General features: G+C 35.6%; 3 protein-coding genes across 3 annotated transcripts in view; 1 reads left to right on the top strand and 2 right to left on the bottom strand.

The window, feature by feature from the left end:
• The window catches only part of LOC139876501 (thylakoid membrane protein TERC, chloroplastic-like), a 73,072-nt gene that overhangs the window by 42,978 nt on the left and 14,122 nt on the right, over positions 1 to 15,972 (top strand). The window lies entirely within an intron of this gene.
• LOC139875952 (putative F-box/LRR-repeat protein 9) lies at positions 3,234 to 5,572 on the bottom strand. Its single transcript, XM_071863249.1, has 3 exons — positions 5,413 to 5,572; positions 4,442 to 4,748; positions 3,234 to 3,702 (listed from the first exon to the last, which is right to left on the bottom strand). The coding sequence occupies exons 1-3, from the start codon at positions 5,570 to 5,572 to the stop codon at positions 3,234 to 3,236; spliced, it is 936 nt and encodes a 311-aa protein (XP_071719350.1).
• On the bottom strand, positions 6,578 to 8,501 carry LOC139875951 (putative F-box/LRR-repeat protein 9). The gene is made up of 3 exons (XM_071863248.1): positions 8,179 to 8,501; positions 7,140 to 7,355; positions 6,578 to 7,025 (listed from the first exon to the last, which is right to left on the bottom strand). Exons 1-3 carry the CDS (start codon positions 8,499 to 8,501, stop codon positions 6,578 to 6,580), a joined length of 987 nt encoding a protein of 328 aa, XP_071719349.1.

Below are 15,972 nucleotides of genomic sequence, written 5' to 3'. Positions count from 1 at the left end.
CCAAGAGTTGTCCAATACTCAGTATATTCGTCTTCATATTGGGCACATAATACACGTTAGAGATAAATTGATGCCTTCCATTTTTTAAGCGGATGAGAATCTTACCTTTGCCTTTAACCGGGACTTTAGAGGAATCTCCGAAGGTGATATTTCCACTAATTACCTCTTCTAACTCCACAAACATGTTTTTGTCACCGCACATATGGTTGCTTGCACCCGTGTCGAGATACCACAAATTTGATTCTCCATTATCTTCACATTTGCATGCTAGTAACAAAGTGTTTTTCACGGCTTCGGTATCTTCTTGCACTAAATTTGCTCTTTCTTGCACGTAATTGTTTGACTTCTCGCATTCCGAAGCATAGTGGCCAAATTTATGACAATTATAGCATTTGGTTTGAGAATTGTCATACCTTGGCCTTCTACTTGTGTAGCCTCTCTCGCGACCTCTTGTCGGGTGAAAATTTTGACTTCTTTCTTCATTTCTGTAAGAACTATAACCTCCACGTTTGATATATCCTTGTCCTCGTCCTCGGCCACGTACTTGACCACGACCTCGTTGACTCGTTTGATGAGTCTTTTCACTACTCTCTTCCTTGAAAGAGAGTTTTGCTTGTAAAGCTTGCTCCAAAAGGCTCTTTACTTTTCTTATTAAACCTCTCTTCATGGGCTTGTAGTGAACCCATGAGTTCATCGATAGTCATTGATTCTATATCTTTAGATTCTTCAATGGCTACGACTATATAGTCGAATTTTGAATCTAATGATCTAAGAATCTTCTCAATGACTCTTACATCACTTAGAGTTTCACCATTTCTCTTTAATTGATTGACAACCGCCAAGACTCTTGTAAAATAATCAGAAATTGATTCTGAGTCTTTCTTGTTTAAAGATTCGAACTCACCTCGTAGTGTTTGTAGTCGAACCTTTTTCACCTTATCAACTCCCTTATAAGAATTCTCCAAGATCTCCCATGCTTTCTTGGCGGTGGTTGCACTTGCAATTTTCTCAAAAGCTCCATCATCTACACTTTGTTGGATGATGGAAAGAGCCTTTTGATCATTCGTCTTCATTAATTTTTTCTCCTTGCTGAGAGGACCTTTTTCTGCAGGTTCCTCATAGTCTTCCTCCACAATCTCCCATAAGTCTTGTCCACCTAGGAAGGTCTTCATTTGGATGCTCCATCGATCATAATTATCCTTTGTGAGGTGTGGAAACGTGATGACATTGTTGGCCATCATCTTGTTAAACCAAGCTCTTGATACCAATTTGTTGGAAATAGGAGGTTATGTATATTATTTGTGGAAGAGAGGATTGATGATTTAGAAGTTTGATTGATATTGAAAGCTTTGTTTTATTGCTTATTGTTTTGCTTTGCTTGATTACAAATGAGGGGTGAAGCCCTCTATTTATACTACTCAATGGAGTAGTCTAGAACTCTTCATCATCTACTAATATCTAGATATTTCCCAAGTATTATCTAGATATTTCCTAAGTATTATCTTTAGATATTTTACAAGATTTTTCTACACACTTTCACTACTAGATATTACAAGAAGTTTCTACATAATGGACTACAATCTTGATCCATATACTTGTATACTTGCAAGCCCATATCCAAAACATATAGCCCAAAATCAAGTTTAACTTCCAACATGGTTAATTTTTCCGATCTCAAAATTCAACATATTTCTAAATATTTTTTTAATACACTTTCTACCAATATTTTTCTAGGTTGACTCGAAACCAACAGTTTTTGGTGTGTGACAAGAGACCCCTTCGTTGTATTCTCGTCTAATCTCTTTGCTATTATAGTTATATTTTGTTGTTTAGTTAAACCAGGGTTGACTTTCAACTAACTTGTCTATGATTGTTAATATAGTTTGCATTTCTTATTTTCTTATTTATTTACTTTTTTTGTAAAGCTTATATACTTTGTGTTTGATGCATGTTTAAGGTCTTTATATTCATTAATTTTAAGCCGGAAACAAGAAAAGATGAAAGAAAATAAGAAAAGATGAAAGAAAACAGGAAAAGGAAAAATAAGAAAAGAGAAGAAGGAAACAAACTAACTTTTGGTAGCTGGAGAAGATGAAGAAGAAGGATTTTTGGGTTTTAAGTTGATAAAAGGTCGCAAGTCTTTTTAGATCTGTTGATTTATACATTTACATTTTAAATATTTAAATTTCCTTATAGTTTATCAAGTTTATCAAATGACATTAACAGCCCCTAGACTTTCACTAAGCGTAAATAACAAAAACAAACTTGTTGATCACTCTTAAACCTTTAATAAAATGACAATAACAGTCCCTATTATGTATATAATGTCAGAATATGTCTATTTATATTAAAAAATCAATGAAAGTCAACATCTAAGTTCTCCCCCGAGTGCTTCCCGAGTCGCCGAGAACTCCTCAAAAACTTCATGCCGAGTTCTCCCCAAGTCTCGAGTTTTACAACCTTGGTCGAAACCAATAACATGTTATTATATTTTTTCTTCCGGCCTTCGATTGGTATTGTTCTCAGCTTTATTGGAAACAAAATGATCCTAGACTTCTTCAGTTAGTACCTAAGCAAACCAAAACCCACATTTACCTTCTCATAGGTTATTTGTAAATTGTAACTTTTACACTTAATCTTAATCAATTCTAATCATTTGGTCGCACCCAAAGATGTATTGGTTGAAGTAGTTTTTTCTTTTTATTTATTCAAGACCCGTTCTCAAATTGTACACGCTTCTTCCAAAGCGTACATCTTTCTCGATGTAGATGGTGATATCTATGGATGTTATAAGATGTTTTTGTCTAAACAAAAACTAATAAATATAGAATTGTTTACAAAAAAGGGAAAAGGGGGAGAAAAAAAATTGTCACTATCAGGTATGAACGAACTAAATATCACAAAATAGTATCGGTATTCTATTTAGCAAAAACTTCCATCAAACATGCAAATGTTAAACATTCATTCACATTCAGAAAAATGCAATTCCAAAAACAAATACCCAAATAAACATTCCTAGTGCTTACTTTAGTTTGGAGACGATATTAGAAATTTAGAACTAACCCACCACTATTTAGAGGTGTTAAAAGCGTGGAATCAAAAATACTAACAACGTAGAAACTACCACATTAACACTGCCCTTGTTTGAGTTTATATAACATGACCAAATGAAGGTTCTACACATCAACTCCATATTAAAGGGTAACTCACCTTTCGATAATCACATGTAAATATCATCTTTTAAGGCTTTCGAGGTGGCTACGTTCTGGCAGAGTTAGATGTTTAATCTGTTTTGAACATCTTTTCACTACGTCTCTATTGAGATCAATATGAGCACACATACTCAACTTTAGTGATTCAAGTTGATGACAACCATCCAAAATTGCCTTCAACCCAATATTCGAAATGGTGTTATTAATGAGTTTAAGGTGTCTTAACTCATGTAAGTTCGCCCCAATAGCCACACCTATCTCATCATTAACTTTTAGAGATGAACTCAAAGATCCTTCTTGATAAAAACTCAGTGTTTTTAGCAGCGGGCAATAACGTCCCGCACTTTCAATAGCTTCCTTCGTAAGATACTCAAAGTCCACGCTGAGTTCCTCCAACAATGGAAATTTCTTTAAAGCCTTGTGCAAACTTTTTATAGACGAATCGTCCCTTATACAACAATACATGTCGAGACGTTTTAGCTGCCTTGCTCTATCAAACAAAAACATCAAAAAAAAAATCACTTAAATCCAGTAAGTTGCTTTCGCTTTATTATTATTATTATTATTATTATTATTATTATTATTATTATTATTATTATTATTATTATTATTATTATTATTATTATTATTATTATTATTATTATTATTATTATTATTATTATTATTATTATTAGTATTATTATTAGTATTATTATTAGTATTATTATTATTAATATTATTATTATTATTATTATTATTATTATTATTATTATTATTATTAGTATTATTATTATTATTATTATTATTAGTATTATTATTAGTATTATTATTATTATTATTATTATTATTATTATTATTATTATTATTATTATTATTATTATTAGTATTATTATTATTATTATTATTATATTATTATTATTATTATTATTATTATTATTATTATTATTATTATTATTATTAGTATTAGTATTATTATTATTAGTATTATTATTATTATTATTATTATTATTATTATTATTATTATTATTATTAGTATTATTATTATTAGTATTATTATTATTATTATTATTATTATTATTATTATTATTATTATTATTATTATTATTATTATTATTATTATTAGTATTATTAGTATTATTATTATTATTATTATTATTATTATTATTATTATTATTATTATTATTATTATTATTATTATTATTATTATTATTATATGTAAACAATAAGCGTGTGTAGTATAACTAACATACCTATCAGCAACATACATAAGAATCTCATCAGTACGAAGGTCCGGGATGACAATGTCAACCAATTGACCGTCGCTTCTATCAACAACATTTTTACAAATTTTCCAGATTCCGGGCAAACCGCCATTAAAAGATTCACTCATGTAGAACGATTCCCTCAATCCGAACAAATTGATGACTTTCCAAATTGAAGGGTCCTTGCAGACTTTATACCAATCACTACACACATACTGTGCATTCTCAAGTATTTCAAAATGATGAATTCTGGAGACTATATTAACCTTCAATTCGGGTGGAAGGTCGAACCAATCTGTTGTGGATAACATCATCACTTTATTATTAAAAAAGATATCCGTTTCAGATATAAATTGCAAATTATATATCAATCCTTTTCTTATGAAAAAAGGTAGCTACATTGATGTGTAATTTGCTCAAAAACATGCATAAAGAAATATATTAGAAAAGAGCACATCAATTACAATAACAACATCAAAAAGATATTTGTAGCCCTAATTGTGTTTTTTTTTACAAACCCTAACTGTGTAGTAATTATATGAACCAATCATACGAATTAAATAAAATCAAACAAATTGTGCAATTAAATTTATAGAGTATAAATCCAACTGATATATCGATAGCAGAAGATGCAAAAAAAAAAAAAAAAAAAAAAATAGAAGAAGCAATGTAAACCCTAACATAAAAATCAACTCACATCACAGTGAAGAAAACTGTTGGAATTGAACGGGTTGAATTTTGATAAGGAACCCCCCCAAATTTAGGTGAGGCCGGGTAATTTATATACTTGTATTACTCGAACCATATACAGTACGGGGTACACAGGATTACAGGGCATCCAAATAGGTGGGTCAACCTGCTTACATGTCCTGGGTTGGGCCTTTTATATGCATTTAACTTGGGTTGTAAATATAAGCTTTGGCTGGGCTTACAATCAGCAAAGGAAAGTCAAACCATACTATCAAAAATTTTAGGTGGCGTTGGTTTTAGGTTGGGGATATCGATGTCAATTTGGTTTCTCCAGCGGCTAATGTGTAGGAGAGTCTGTTTCTTTGTTTGGTGTGAAGCCTGTGTTTGGTGTGAGGCTGGGCTTGAAGGCCCATTCGGCAATGGGCTCATCTTCACTTCAATAGGTCAATGATGTTATGGATATTGTTGGTTCGCGGCATTTGGAGGTTAAAAAGAATGGTCCTTCTTCTTCGGCTATTCATTCGGAAGTTAATTTTTTTTTTTTTTTTTTTTTTTTTTTTTTATAAAATAAACCTTGTATGCCACTACCATAATTATATTCTCATAGGTTATTTGTAACTTCTACTGTTCATCTTAACCTATTTCAATCATATGATTTTAGTCTTAATCACTTCCTATCATATGTTTTTAGTGTGATATGTATCTTCTCACTACATTACAATTTATCAAAAAATAAAAGATGTTCCATTGCATGTAACTTTGTCAAGTGATTCTATGTATGTATCAATTGATTTCAACCATGATGTATTTGTTTCACCACACATTATAAGGGGGAGAACAAGTTCAAAAGATTGTTACTTATTTAACAAGTTTTTTTTTAACAGCAGAAAAAAGAATTTATATTTAAAAAACCAACCTTTCTAGCAAGGAACTAGAAACAGCAAGGCGAACAATTACATATAGGATCACATAACCATGAACTCCAAACTACAGTTTTTCTACCTCTATGGGTTACTCAATTAAACTAAACAGTACAAATACAATCAAATATCTCCTCTCTTATAAGGGAAGACGGGAGAAACATCAATCAAACATGCAAATGTTGAACATTAGAGAAATGCAATTCCAAAAACAAATATCCAAACAAGCATTCATAGTGCCTACTTAAGTTTGGAGACGATAATTAAAAGCACGGAATCAAAAACACTAACAATGTACAGACTACCAGTAACACTATTCTTGTTTGAGTTTATGTAGCAAGGCTTAAAAAAGGTTCCACACATCAATTGCAATTTAAGAAAAAAGGAATCAGTTTTCCATTCAAATACAACTATAAGTATTGGCAGACCATTTTAAAGGTAACTCACATTCATCACATGTAACTATCAGACATCATCATAATCATCATTATCATCTTCAGAATCAAAATCTTCATTACTCTTCATAATGAAAATCGGGCAGAGTTAGATGTTTAATCCGCTCTGAACATTTTTTCACCACATCTCCATTGAGATCAATATGCACACACACACTCAAGTCAAGAAGTTCAAGTTGATGACATCCGTCCAAAATCGCCTTCAGCCCAATATTTGAAATGGTGTTATTAATGAGTTTAAGGTGCCTTAACTCATGTAAGTTCTCCCCAATAGCCGCACCTATCTCATCATTAACTTTTCGAGATGAACTAAATTTCTTTAAAGTCAATGTTTTTAGTAGTGGGCAATAACGTCCAGCACTTTCAATAGCCTCCTTCGTAAGATACTCAAAGTCCACACTGAGTTCCTCCAATAATGGGAATTTCTTTAAAGCCTCATGCAAAGATTTTATAGACAAATCGTCACTCCAACCACAACGCATGTAGAGACGTTTTAGCTTCCTTGATCTGTCAAAAAAAAAAAAAAACCCATCATAACAATCACTTAAATCCAATAAGTTGCCACCACCTTCTTATTATAAGTATGTAAAATGTAAACAATAAGCGTGCATAGTTACAAACCTATCTGCAACATACATAAGAACCTCATCAGTTTGAAGGTCCGGGATGACAATGTCAACCAATTGACCGCCGCTTCTATCAACAACATTTTTACAAATTTTCCAGATTCCAGGCAAACCACCATACCAAAAGTCACTTGAGTAGATTGATTCCCTCAACCTGAACAAATTGATGACTTTCCAAATTGAAGGGTCCTTGCAGACTTTATACCAATCACTACACACATATTGTGCATTCTCAAGTATTTGAAAATGACCAATTCTGGATAGTATATTAATCTTCAATTCGGGTGGAAGATCGAACCAATTTGTTGTGGATGATATCATCACTTTATTAACATATAAAAAGAAAACTGAGTCATCTCACAGTATGTCACTTGCATGAAATGTAAACAAAAATATTATGTGCGATCTAGTTTATGTACCATTGTAGCAAAGTTTTGCAAAAATCAAAAGATTTGAGAACCGTTTAAGAGAACCCTAATATAAATTGCAAATCATACATCAATCCTTTTTTATGAAAAAAATGCAGCTACATTGATGTGTAATTTGCACAAAAATATGCATAAACACTGATTGTGTTTTGTTTCCAAACCTAACTGTGTAATTTTATGAACCAAACATCCGAATTAAATAAAATCAAACAAAAATTGCAATTAAGCTAATAGAGTATAAATTCAACAAATACATATCGCGACTATAGATAACAAGATGATAACCCTAAAAAATCAACTCACATCGCAGTGAAGAAAACTGTTGGAATTGAACGGGTAATTTCAATTACTTGTATTACAGTCTCAAACTATATATAAACAGTACGGAGTATTCAAGGCATCCAAATAGTTGGGCCAACCTGCTTACGTGCACCTGGGCCTTTTATAAAACTCAAAGTTACATAAAATATAACCGGAAAAAAATATATTCCACCGGGAGCAAAATCGAAAAACCGGAAAAATTTGCACTAAAAATTGCAAATCCACTGGGGCGGGTGCCCCTCTGCCCCTTCTTTGGTCCGCCCCTGAGCGTGAATAGTAACATACCTATCTGCAACATACATAAGAACCTCATCAGTTTGAAGGTCCGGGATGACAATGTCAACCAATTGACCCCCGCTTCTATCAACAACATTTTTACAAATTTTACAGATTCCAGGCAAACCAGCATACCAAAAGTCACTTGAGTAGATTGATTCCCTCAACCTGAACAAATTGATGACTTTCCAAATTGAAGGGTCCTTGCAGACTTTATACCAATCACTACACACATATTGTGCATTCTCAAGTATTTGAAAATGACCAATTCTGGATAGTATATTAACCTTCAATTCGGGTGGAAGGTCGAACCAATTTCTTGTGGATGACATCATCACTTTATTAGCATATAAAAAGAAAACTGAGTCATCTCACAGTATGTCACTTACATGAAATGAAAACAAAAATATTATGTACGATCTAGTTTATGTACCATTGTAGCAAAGTTTTGCAAAAATCAAAAGATTTGAGAACTGTTTAAAAGAACCCTAATATAAATTGCAAATCATACATCAATCCTTTTTTTATGTAAAATATGCAGCTACATTGATGTGTAATTTGCACAAAAATATGCATAAACACTAATTGTGTTTTGTTTCCAAACCTAACTGTGTAATTTTATGAACCAAACATACGAATTAAATAAAATCAAACAAAAATTGCAATTAAGCTAACAGAGTATAATGTTAGGAAGAGGGGATCGCCTGGACGTTGGGAGATACAAATTTGAGAGAAAAACAACTCTATTACTCACAAGAATAGATTTACAGAGTATTACAAAACTCTTAAAAAAAAACTCTCAAAACTCACACACACTATCTAGGTTGTGATTACACTTCTCTGAGTGATTTGGGATGATTTACAACTGAGGTTTGCACCTCTATTTATAGTAAAAATTCTATGGTGGTGGAATGGTGTGAACGGAGAAGGTTGGCGGCCGTCATCATTATTAACTTTGCTACTTCCATATGAGTTGTCAAGGTTGCCTACTTTGAATATCTAGAAGGTGGGCTTCTAGATTGTAGGCTGGAAATCTTCAATTCTCCCCCTCCAGTCGAATCCACAAACATTCCAGTTATGTCTCTGCATAACTCCAACTTCTCTCGAGTCACCACCTTTGTTAACATATCCGCAGGATTCTCCTTTGTATGGATCTTCACTAGTCTCAACAGTTGTCGATCAATTACCTCGCGTATCCAATGATAGCGAATATCAATATGTTTTGTACGGGAATGGTACATGGAGTTCTTGCTCAAATATAGAGCACTCTGACTGTCACAATGTACCTTGTACTCCTTTTGCTTGATTCCAAATTCTTGGAGATAACGCTTTAACCACAACATTTCTTTTCCAGCTTCTGCGGCAGCAATATACTCTGCTTCAGATGTGGATAATGCAACACACTTTTGTAGTCTTGACTGCCATGAAACAGCTCCTCCTGCAAAAGTGTAAATGAATCCTGAAGTAGATTTCCTACTATCAGGATCTCTGGCCATATCCGCATCTGTATAGCCTTCCAAGATTGGATCAGCTCCCCCGTAACAAATACATAGATTCGTTGTACCCTTAAGATATCTGAGAATCCATTTTACCACATTCCAATGATCTTTCCCGGGGTTCGAGAGAAAACGACTCACCGTTCCCACTGCATGAGCAATATCGGGCCTTGTATACACCATTGCATACATCAAACTTCCAACTGCTGAAGAATATGGTACTGAAGACATCTCCCCGATCTCTTCCTTGGATGAGGGACAAGAACTCTTGCTTAAGTTGAAATGGTTGGCTAATGGAATGCTAACAGGTTTGGCATTGTTCATATTGAAACATGAAAGCACTCGTTCAATATACTTCTCCTGAGATAGCCATAACCTTTTATTCTTCCTGTCTCGGGTTATCTGCATTCCCAAAATCTGTTGAGCCTGTCTTAAGTCTTTCATGTCAAAAGACTTCGAGAGTTCCTTCTTCAGCTGGTTGATCTTCGTTGCGTCTTTTCCTACGATCAAAATATCGTCTACATATAGTAGAAGAGCAACGAAATCTCCTCCAGAAAACTTCTGAATGTAGACACACTCATCTGCTGCAGTTTTCTTGTACCCTTGACTCACCATGCACGAGTCAAACTTCTTGTACCACTGCTTAGGTGCCTGCTTTAAACCATATAAACTTTTCTTCAGCTTGCATACGAGGTTATTTCCTGAAACCTCAAAACCTTCCAGCTGCTCCATGTAAATTTCTTCATGTAAATCTCCATGTAGAAAAGCTGTCTTTACATCCATCTGTTCAAGCTCCAAGTTCATACTTGCGACCAATCCAAGTATGACTCTAATTGAAGTCATCTTGACTACTGGTGAAAATATCTCGTCAAAATCAATCCCTTTCTTCTGTTGGAATCCTTTGACTACAAGCCGTGCTTTGTATTTCACCACTTTTCCACTACCATCCTTTTTCAGCTTGAACACCCATTTATTTTTCAGTGCCTTCTTCCCGCGTGGAAGTTCTACAATCTCATAAGTTTGATTTTTCTGCAGAGAATCCATCTCATCCTGCATTACGAGCAACCATTTTTCTTTGTCCTTATGAGATACTGCTTCATGAAAACTCTCTGGTTCTCCATCTTAAGTAAGTAGAAGGTACTCGGATTCTGGATATCTACTCGATGGAATCCGACCTCGTTCAGATCTACGAACTTCTGGAACATTCTGAGGAGATCCACCATCATCTTGACCTTGTGATGGTGCTGGAACGTCTGGCAGATGGGGTTGTGGCTCCCCCTGCTCAGCACCGTCATTTTCCTCATTATCTTCTACTTCTGGCATTTCTTCCTGCACTGAAAATTCATTTCTCATGAATGATTCCGTTATTGCCTCTGGCACCTGAGCAGCAACATTTGACTTCTGAGATATTGTGGGCTTTTCAATATCTTCTATTGTCTGGCTTTCATGGAACACCACGTCCCTACTTCTGATCACCTTTTTCTCCTTTGGATCCCATAATCTGTATCCAAATTCTTCATCTCCATAGCCTATGAATATGCATGGAGTGGTCCTTGCATCTAGCTTCTGCCTGAGCTCCTTGGATACATGTGCGTACGCCAAACATCCAAATACTCTTAAGTGAGAGTATGATGGATCCTTTCCAGACCAAAGTTTCTCCGGAACTTCAAAATTCAGTGGTACTGATGGAGATCGGTTGATCAAGTAACATGCGGCTCTGACTGCTTCTCCCCAGAATGGCTTTGGCAGCTTAGCCATACTGAGCATGCTCCGAACACGTTCTGTGACGCCCCGTACAAAACCATCGTGTATGGATCATCAACAACAGGATCATTACAAGGTCAAACACTATATGCTGTTTGAAAACCAATTTGTATTCATTAAAAAGATAACGTTTTACAAAGATAACATGTCAAAAGACTTATCACAAACCATTGTTCCAAAATAACATAAGTTTACGAATGCAAAACATAAGTTCCATAATTTGAGACATCTCTAGTAATGCAGCGGATAACTAGTACAGTAGGTCCATAACAGCAATTCAATAACAGCATGACAGCAAGTGTAACAGCATGACATCAAGTCTAACAACGGAAGCAATAAACCTCTAGGCACATGAGAAATACACGCTTAAAAAGTCAACACGAATGTTGGTGAGCTATAGTTTAAGTTGTAATAGTAACGTAAGATAGGCCACGAGATTTCAGTGCTACAACAGCGTATCAAAACAGTATGAAAAGTATATGCATAACCGTGGGCACCCGGTAACTAGACTTAACGTTTATAACCCCCTGAAAGTACACTTGGCGAGTGCGTATGTTCACGAAGTATTAAACACTCATTAAATGCTAGCACGACTAGCCCGAGTGGGGATGTCAAACCCTATGGATCCATATCTAAGATTCGCATTCACCGGTTCAAAGACCAATGACTAAACGTTACCGTGCTAAAGGGAATGTTTATGCCGTTATATAACCCACACACAAATAAAGTTTACGTACTCGTGCCTAGTATGTAAAATGTAAAAAGCGCATGTATTCTCAGTCCCAAAATTAGTAAAAGTAAAAAGGGATACTATAACTCACAGTGATAAAAGCGGTAAAGTCGGTAATGAAAGTACGCAAGTAGTAAGTCGGTCCGAAAGGTCGTCAACCTAAATCAAGGGTTACTAGGTCAGTAGGTTGTTTTAATAGATTCTAATAGTGCATAAAATAAGTTTAAGTGTCATCATCATCATCATTCATCATCATAAAAGCTAAGTAAGTTTGACAAGAATAGAGATCGAAACAATGGGCAGACTTCGGTCAGCTGCTACGACCTCTACGTAAATCGAAAAGACACATAGTCAGTGACTATGGCTTTGTATATGAGTCCCCTAACAGCTGACAAATTTTCAGAACCTAACTCATCTTCGTTTGACCGTGGCAACGGTTTAAGTGCGAGTAGGTCAGAAATTTCAGCACAACGTTAATAGGGTGTAGTGACTATCGGAGGGCCATAAATCCTAAACCGTAACTCGGATTAAGACGAGGCCTAAACGGAAAATCATCTAATCGAACCGAAGTAACTGAAAATCAACTTTCCAGTAGCCCAGGTGGTCTGATCAGATACGAAAATCAGTGGACAAGTGCTCCAGTGGGGTTCTTGGTGCTTGATGCTCATCACGGTTCTCATCCTTGATGCTTGTAGCTTCAAGTGTACAACTCGTTGATGGTTTAGCATCACTTTTGACCAAGGTTCACCATCAATACACAATATGTTAAGACCAAGTAAGAATACAACTCATTCATGAGTCTTAGATGGATGATGAACCAAGGTTACATCATATCCTTAGTCTTAACACAAATACAAGTCACAATAACAACTAAAGCTACAAACTTTACATCAATTCAACAAGTATAAGTATAATCCAAGTCAAAAGAGGTGATGGAACCCTAAGCTAGAGAGCTTGGATCCATTTCACACAAGTTACAAGGTTGCAAAGCTAGAAAGCTTGAACCTTTAAGTGTTCTTGAAGATCTTGAAGCATAAAGCTTGGATATTTAAGATATATGAAGATAACAAACACAAGTTTGAATCTTTTTAACAAAATAACAAGATCAAAGCAAAAAGAACTTAGATCTAACAAAAAGATATGAAGATTCAAGCTAGAAAGCGTGCATCTTGTTTGTTGTTGAAGATCTTGAAGCATAAAGCTTGGATCTTGAAGATGCATGAAGATTATAAACAAAAGTTTGAATCTTTATCATAAAATAGAAAGATTAAAGTATAAAAGAAGTAGATCTACAAAAGATATGAAGATTCAAGCTAGAAAGCTTGAATCTTCCATGTTCTTGAAAGATTCATGCTTGAATCAACAAGATATAAGTAAGATCAAAGCTAAAAGGAACTTTGATCACCATAAAATGATGATGATGATCATGAATTTGAAAAGAAAAAGAAGAAGGAAAAGAAGACTTACAAGTAATGCTAGAAAGGAAAGAAAGAAAGAAAGAAAGAACAAATGTGTGAAAAACCAAAATGGTCAAGTGTGGAAATGAGAGACTAAAGGCTAGTATTTATAAGCATAATTTCACTTGGATTGATGACATGGCAAGGCCATTTGGCCGAAATTTTGAGGAGGGGAAGGGGAGACACCATGTTGCTTTATGGATCATGGTTGTCTAAAGTGTGTCCTTTTGCTAGAATCCCATGTGACAATTAGGTAAACCTTATCCATTATGCTAGTATGACACACTAATTAATTTATTTATTATTTATTTATTATTATGGGCCACTAGTAATAATACTTGGGCTAATTAATTGGGTCACTAGCTAGAGTAGGGTGGGCTTGAGTCCAACAAGGTAGAAAGTCCAACAAGACTAACTATTGGGCTTTAGCAATTAAATAAATAAAATTAAGCATCCAAAAGCCCAGGTAATTATTATTCAAAAATAATAATTAATATTTCGCAGTCCAAAAGTTCTGGTTCTGACAAAAGTCAAACGTGCGCGTAGTCCGCGGTTTATTCGTAACGGCAAGTAACACCAACGGTTATAAAGCATCCAATGGACAAGTTAAGCATTCCACATATACCAAGGAACGTTTTAAAGTATATATGAATATAAAACATGTGTGCCAAGGTTCCGAAGTAATAAAGTAACACAGTATGCACAAATACGCAGTTTCACAAAAATACAAGGCACAAAAGCAAGTCGAAAAATTCGGGTCGTTACATTACCCACCTGTTATTGGAAATTTCGTCCCGAAATTTAAGCTGAAGGTGATGGAGGAGCTGGGAAAAGGTGAGGATACTTCTGTCTCATTTGATCCTCTCGCTCCCAGGTGAACTCAGGTCCTCGTTTGGCATTCCATCGAACTCGGACAATTGGAATCTTATTGCGTTTCAAGGTTTTGACCTCACAGTCCATAATTTCGACAGGTTCTTCTACGAAGTGGAGTTTGTCATCAATCGTAAGCTCTTCCAATGGTATGATAAGTTTTGGTGGAGCAAGACATTTCTTCAAATTTGATACATGAAAGGTAGGATGAACAGCACTCAACTGAGTCGGAAGATCCAAACGGTAAGCAACCGGTCTGACACGTTCCAAAATCTCAAAAGGACCAATATATCGCGGGTTTAACTTTCTGCGCTTTCCAAAACGAATTACACCTTTCCAAGGTGCGACCTTCAACATTACTCGGTCACCCACGTTGAATTCGAAGTCTTTACGCTTAAGATCAGCATAACTCTTTTGGCGATCGCGGGCTGTCTTAAGTCTCGCCTGAATCTGAGAAATCTTCTCCGTCGTTTCATGGACTATCTCGGGTCTGGTGGTTTGCACTTCACCTAACTCGGCCCAACAAATAGGAGAACGGCACTTGTGGCCATACAACGCTTCAAAAGGCGCGGCTTTAATACTCGAATGATAACTGTTGTTGTAAGAGAATTTGGCTAGCGGCAGATGCCTTTCCCAAGACTTTCCAAAGTCAATAACACAGGCACATAACATGACCTCCAATGTCTGAATCGTTCGTTCACTCTGGCCGTCGGTCTGGGGGTGATACGCGGTGCTCATGTCAAGACGAGTTCCCAAGGCTTCTTGCAAGGAACGCCAGAATCTGGAAGCAAAACGGGGATCGCGATTTGAGATAATTGATAAGGGCACACCATGACGAGATACAACCTCTTTGATGTACAGTTGAGCAAGTCTCTCCATTGTATCTGTTTCTTTCATTGCTAGAAAATGAGCAGATTTGGTAAGACGGTCAATGATAACCCAGATTGTATCGTATCCGCCTACCGTTTTTGGTAGCTTCATGATGAAATCCATCGTAATTGCTTCCCATTTCTATTGTGGGATTTCTGGTTGCTAAAGTAATCCAGATGGCTTCTGATGTTCAGCCTTAACCTTTGAACAAGTCAAACACCTTCCAACATAAGTTGTAACATCCTTCTTAAGATTTGGCCACCAATACTGTTCCTTAAGATCGTGGTACATTTTTCCGGCTCCTGGATGAATCGAATATCTTGACTTGTGGGCTTCATCAAGTATAAGGTTCCGTAGATCTCCATAACGGGGTACCCAAATTCTTCCGGCATAACATCGGAGTCCAGACTCCTTAACCTCGAATTTAGAGACGAGAATGTTCAGGTATTCACGCGATAAGTTCTCCTCCTTAAGAGCCTCTTCTTGGGCTGCTCGGATCTGACTGTGAAGATTCGAATGGATGGTGATGTTCAGAGCCCGAACGCGAAGAGGTACCGTCCTCTCCTTTCGACTTAATGCATCAGCTACAACATTGGCCTTGCCCGGATGGTAGCGA

The sequence above is a fragment of the Rutidosis leptorrhynchoides genome, chromosome 11 (genome assembly GCF_046630445.1).
Source record: "Rutidosis leptorrhynchoides isolate AG116_Rl617_1_P2 chromosome 11, CSIRO_AGI_Rlap_v1, whole genome shotgun sequence".
Lineage (NCBI taxonomy): Eukaryota > Viridiplantae > Streptophyta > Magnoliopsida > Asterales > Asteraceae > Rutidosis > Rutidosis leptorrhynchoides.
This window is presented reverse-complemented; position numbering and strand designations above follow the sequence as displayed.